General features: G+C 40.2%; 2 protein-coding genes across 3 annotated transcripts in view; both read left to right on the plus strand.

The window, feature by feature from the left end:
- LOC100746256 (mannose-P-dolichol utilization defect 1 protein homolog) overlaps positions 1-5,899 on the plus strand; it is a 17,583-nt gene that overhangs the window by 4,554 nt on the left and 7,130 nt on the right. The window lies entirely within an intron of this gene.
- Positions 1-5,899, plus strand: part of LOC100746728 (laminin subunit alpha) — an 18,557-nt gene that overhangs the window by 1,056 nt on the left and 11,602 nt on the right. For both annotated transcript variants that reach the window (XR_004461474.1, XM_033320064.1), the window contains exons 2-10: positions 1-231; positions 2,382-2,528; positions 3,500-3,907; positions 3,986-4,199; positions 4,308-4,517; positions 4,605-4,877; positions 4,963-5,100; positions 5,210-5,482; positions 5,861-5,888. Coding sequence is in view for 1 of the 2 variants with exons in the window: in XM_033320064.1 (XP_033175955.1) it covers positions 16-231; positions 2,382-2,528; positions 3,500-3,907; positions 3,986-4,199; positions 4,308-4,517; positions 4,605-4,877; positions 4,963-5,100; positions 5,210-5,482; positions 5,861-5,888 (1,907 nt within the window). In the remaining variant the exon portion in view is untranslated. The remainder of the gene's footprint in view (positions 232-2,381; positions 2,529-3,499; positions 3,908-3,985; positions 4,200-4,307; positions 4,518-4,604; positions 4,878-4,962; positions 5,101-5,209; positions 5,483-5,860; positions 5,889-5,899) is intronic.

The following is a 5,899-nucleotide window of genomic DNA, read 5'->3' on the forward strand; positions in this document are numbered from 1 at the left end:
CAGTCCACCGTCAGGATGGCGAGGTGGTTGCTGGTCGCTTCGTTGGCCAGCTTGCTGGTCCACCAAACGAGAAACGAAATCCTGACGCCGCCGTATTTCAATCTAGCCGAGGGCAAGGAGATTATCGCGTCAGCCACGTGTGGCGTCGACACCCCCGGCCCGGAACTCTATTGCAAGCTCGTCGGCGCGAACGCTGATCAGCACGAGGACATTAATCTGATACAGGGCCAGGTTGGTATACGTCTGCGTTCTCTTCTCTATATCTTTGATTTTTACTTAACAACCGTTTTTGTTCTATTTTTCTTTTAGTTAGTTAGATCTAAATCGCGAATGAGAAGATACCTTAAGGTATCGGAAAATGTATAAAAAGACATACCGAACAAGGACTTAAATTTTAATCACCGAGTCCCGAGAGAATCTAGACTAGTTATTGCAAATATTTCGTAAATTTCGACGTACTTTGTTCGTTTCTTACCGGAACGAAAGATATTTGATATTTATCTAAGAACGCATAACGTTTGCTTTGGATCGTTTAGTTGGAATAGGCTATGTCGCTCGAACCAATTTTTATCTATATTTGGTCCTTTGAGTGCAAGAGTTTATCACTCTTTAGGCAACCATCCGCTTACTCAACTACTTTTTTCCATCTTTATGGAATGAAAATATCTATATAGGGTTTTATAAATTGCGAGCAAAAAGGATTGTAGTCCTAAAAAGAAATTGAGCGTTCTAACAAAAGAGAATTCTAATCTTTGTAAATCGTCATTCTTGATGCTATATAATATAATATATATTATATAGTATATATCTATCTATCTATATTGTGCGTGTGTATGTGTGTGTGTGTGTGTGTGTGTGTGAGAGTACATATTTTTTTATACATATTTTTTCTTAACGCATGAAGATTTATCATCGTTATATGTAATTTAATATAGATGTTAGTCTTAGTATGCACGTATCAACTTATCGTTGTTGGAATTGCGATAAGGGAAGTTCATACAAATTATTTGCACGAAGAAATGTCAGTGAAATTATACACAAGTGATGCATTTTATTTATCTATTTACCGACACTAAGAATAATTAGTACAAACTACGTGTTACAACTTTTTGTTCCCTTTAAGATCAAGATTCGAAATATTTGATGCTACTAAAATGCTATATTAGCGAATCTAGTAGAATCTATTTCTTCTAATTCTTTACTTACGTTACCTTTTAAATGCGTGCTATATATACTGTAAATTGCAGTATATCATAGCAATTTCGATACTATTGCTTGCAATTGTCCAATTATCAAACGAATCTTATTTTATCGGTATCTAAGTACCTTTGACGATGCTCTGCTCTTTAGCAGGGTTTCTTGGAATCGGTGTAATGCATGCGAGGGGATAATCGTAATATGAACTTTAACGCGAGAGAACGGTTTCCTAGCAAATTGTAAATATTTTTAAAGTTTCGTTAAAAAATGTATACAGGTCTGTAGTGAATGAAGAACTTGCCACGATTATTTTATCTTTATCGCTGTTAATGGCTTTGTATTTCTTGGTAGTAGTATATCGCAAAACCGAGTTCTCCTTATCAAGCAGGAAATAATAAATCAGATGACCGATTTCGTAGTCGCGCAATATTTAAAACGATCGATTGTCTTTACATTAACCGTAAAAGGTTACTTTTCCTTTCTCTGCGTGCTCATTCTACGTTCTAGGTTCGTTCCGTTCTAATAGCGGACTGCTTCTTACGCTGATCGTAGAGCAATTGATATTATTAGACAATTCATAAATTCGGGATTCCCGAATGGGTCAGTGGCCACTCGGTTCTATGGCATTACGTGTATGTATCTATTTATGCGGGCGAAAGAAAATGCCATGTAGACTAGAAGCGAGAGGGCCGATAAGGAGTTTACCGATAAGAGTGACCTCTCGATAACACTTGACCATCTTGTCTTTTCAAATTCCGAACGGTCGAACTGACACGGATGTCCCACAAAGATTCTTAAAAAAAATCTAATCTGTTCGTAGAAACCTTCGTAAAAATGATTTGATATTAGTCGCGTTTAAAAATCGAACCTGTTGTTACATCGAGGATTAAATCAGAGTATTTTTATTTAAATTTCGAGATCGCACGATTTCAATGTATCGTTGAGATCTCGGACATGTTAGGTCGTTGAACTTTATATTAATAAATACACGTATGTTCGACATACGTGCATACGAGAGTGTAGGTGCGAATAAAAAATTACTCCAAACGAACGGCAAGTATGTTTGTCGACTATCGACATGTCATGGTCGAGCGAGGATTTTCCTTTCGTTTCGATGTCCGCTCTACGTTCGAACGTAGTTTAAAAATTCGAGGAAGCACGATAATAGCGTTGTCGATGTCTAGGTATGCGATTACTGCGATGCGGACAACCCAGAGAAAAAGCATCCACCGGAATATGCGGTCGATGGAATGGAAACCTGGTGGCAATCGCCACCGCTTTCCAGAGGAATGAAGTACAACGAAGTGAATCTGACGATCAATTTTGAACAAGTAAGTGTAAACAAAATTGCAAATTTCAACACAATATTTTATGGATAAGTGTCCGAATTAGCGAACCTGAGATCGACGAAATACGGATAACGGATTCCAAGGGCGATATGTTCGATCTTCGATTCTTTCCCATTTTTATCGAATCGAGCGACCAGATATCGAGAAATAAAAATGAGTAAGCAGAAAGTAAGAGAATTGACACCAACAGGAAATTATGAGCCTGAAATAATGGTGGAATAAGTATTTTATCTGTAACAAATTGCTTTATCACGTAGTAGGCGTTTTCCTGCGAAACGGGAAAGAATTATCTTCGCGTCATTTCCTGAGGACAATAGAAAACACGGGTTTTAGGGAGCAGGGTAAATGGTACAGCGAATAGACGTTCTTTACGTTCGTTCAATCTGTTCGATATCCGATTATCCAACTTCTAAATCTGAATAGAAAGAAAACCGGGAAAAGTTAAATCCACGATATGCTAAAAAATTGGTAGCTGATAAGAGAGATTAGAATTTCGATAGGCTATGGATACGTGTTCTTGTCGTAGACACGGGGTTATTGTCTTTTCGTTAAACAACTTCTTAGGACTCGTTTACGCTGCGTTAACGTGTGCTCTCTCTCTCTCTCTCTCTCTCTCTTTCTCTCTTTTCTCTCTTTTCTCTTCTCGTATACTCTCGACCACGTGTCCGGAAACGGGGGGAGGCACGAATTTAACGTTCCAAAAGCTACGGAGTTCGACACACATGTTCCCCAGTACTTGCTACAAAAGTCCTATGCTTTCGTATTGTTTCTAGGTAGCGAGAAAACAAGGGTCGTATTATATCGATATTAGACGCCATCATCTTTCACAGAGTAGCGGGAACTCTAACTTACTTATGCCTTTCTTTCGTTACTTTTCTACAAAATAGAAATTAATCCTATCAATTTCCAATTGACCTAGATTTGAATAAAAATTGGTAAAACGTCTTTCATAGGAATTTCACGTGGCATACGTGTACGTCAAAATGGCTAATTCGCCGAGACCCGGACTCTGGGTACTTGAAAAATCAACAGATTATGGAAAGAGCTATACGCCTTGGCAATACTTTTCCGATACCGCTAACGATTGTTTGACTTACTTCGGCGTGGATAGCTATAAACCGATCACCAGGGACGATAGTGTCATCTGTACCACGGAATATTCTCAAATCGTGCCACTGGAGGGTGGCGAGATACCGATTTCGATTCTGAATAATCGTCCATCCGCGAAACATTACTTCAATTCCACCTTGTTGCAAGAATGGACACGAGCGACGAATGTTCGTTTTCGTTTTTTAAGAACAAAAAATTTACTGGGGCATTTGATGTCTTTAGTGCGGGAGGATCCGACCGTGACCAGAAGAGTAAGTGTTCCCGAAATTCGACGAATCTCATCGCGATAACCGAAACGAACGATTACAGCTAAATTTGTTGTATTTCAGTACTTTTACTCCATCAAAGATATCAGTATCGGGGGTCGGTGCATGTGCAATGGCCATGCGGATACTTGCGATATACTGGATCCAAAAATGCCGAAGAAACTCGTTTGCAGATGCCAACATAACACTTGTGGGGCGCAATGTGCGACTTGTTGCAAAGGATTTGAGCAGAAGAAATGGCGGCAGTCCACGGCGTTTAAGAAGTTCACTTGCGAACGTGAGAATAATTTTTTTTCTTCCTTACGTACTACTCGTCCGTTTTTCGTTCGCTTTAAACCGAAAGTCACTTTGTTCCACGAAGCAAAAGATCTTTTACTTCTTGTAGCTTGCAATTGTTTCGGCCATTCGGACGAGTGTGAATACGACACGGAAGTGGACGAGAAACACTTGTCATTGGATATTCACGGTAACTACGAGGGTGGAGGTGTGTGTAAAAACTGTCGGGACAACACCGAAGGAATTAACTGCAATCGTTGCAAACCGATGTTCTACAGGCCGCGGAACAAACCTTTGAACGCAACCGACGTTTGTCAACGTGAGTCGTAGCTCCATTCGGCCAACGATTTTGTTAAAACGTTACTAGAAAATATCATTTACATCGTTAGTTTTCGTTTTTCAATAGCGTGTCAATGTAACGGATTTAATCTGACTGGAAATTGCGCGGATGCCACCGGCAAATGCGAATGTCGAAAAGAATACACTTCGCCCAATTGCGACAGTTGCAGCTATGGATATTATGGCTATCCGAATTGTGTTCCTTGCCAGTGTTATAGCAATGGGACACACGGAGATCATTGCAAGGCTATAGACGGATCTTGTCCGTGCAAGTCGAATTACGCCGGTCATTATTGCAACCTCTGCGCGCAGGGCTACTATAAATTCCCCGAATGTTTACGTGAGTAAACCGCGGAGCGTTTCTATCCGCGACGAATTTCATTATATAACGTAATTTGTGTTATAATCGATCACAAAATTTGTAGCCTGCGAATGCAATTCCTTGGGTTCCCTCAACGACAACTGCGACGTAATTTCTGGCAATTGTACCTGCAAGAATAATTATGGCGGAAGGACGTGCAACATCTGCGAAGATGGCTACTATAATTACCCACTCTGTACATGTAAGCCTATCCAAAAAGATAACCGTGCTGTATTAATTATTAATACGCCTTTAAACGAATCTAAAAACGAGTTAATTATAAATATCTGATGTTGCTGTTGTTTGTCTAGTTTGTAATTGTGACGCACGTGGAACCGAACCTGGAGTGTGCGATAAAACGGACGGTTGGTGTCTGTGTAAGAAAGGATACGGCGGACCCAGATGTGATCAGTGTATCAATGGGTATTACGGGTTTCCAAATTGCAGGCCTTGCAACTGTAGCTTAACAGGGTCGTCGTCTATTAGCTGCGACGCCGTAGGAAAATGTTCTTGTCTGGCTAATTTCGCTGGACGAACCTGCGATCAGTGCAGCCCTGGATATTACATGTATCCAGAATGTATAGGTACGTGAGATTTCTATTTATAACCACCGTGTTCGATTAAGCTCAAGAGCTTACGGTATTTCGCCTACTCTGCTTCTCACGATGTAGTAAGGGAACGCTGTATCCGCAAGACGTATTACACAACGGTCGGAGGTCGTTTCTTAGGACGCCCTTTATGGCAAACGCAACTCCATCTTTCTTTGTACGACGATTCATCCTGCGTTTCTCTTTTTCTAACTTTTTCTAACTTAAAGAAAAGTAAAAAGCTATGGTCAAGTTCAAAATCCGTAAACTTGATTGTGGTAACTCGTATTAAGCCAAAGCAATATACTGGGTACAAGTAAAAAATCGCAAGAAGAAGTTACCGAAACTGATGATAATCCTTTATCGCAATCGTAGCCTGCAACTGTGACAGCCACGGTTCGATCGGCGCGTCTT

Source organism: Bombus impatiens, unplaced genomic scaffold (assembly GCF_000188095.3).
Source record: "Bombus impatiens unplaced genomic scaffold, BIMP_2.2 scf_0233, whole genome shotgun sequence".
In the NCBI taxonomy this organism is placed as follows: domain Eukaryota; kingdom Metazoa; phylum Arthropoda; class Insecta; order Hymenoptera; family Apidae; genus Bombus; species Bombus impatiens.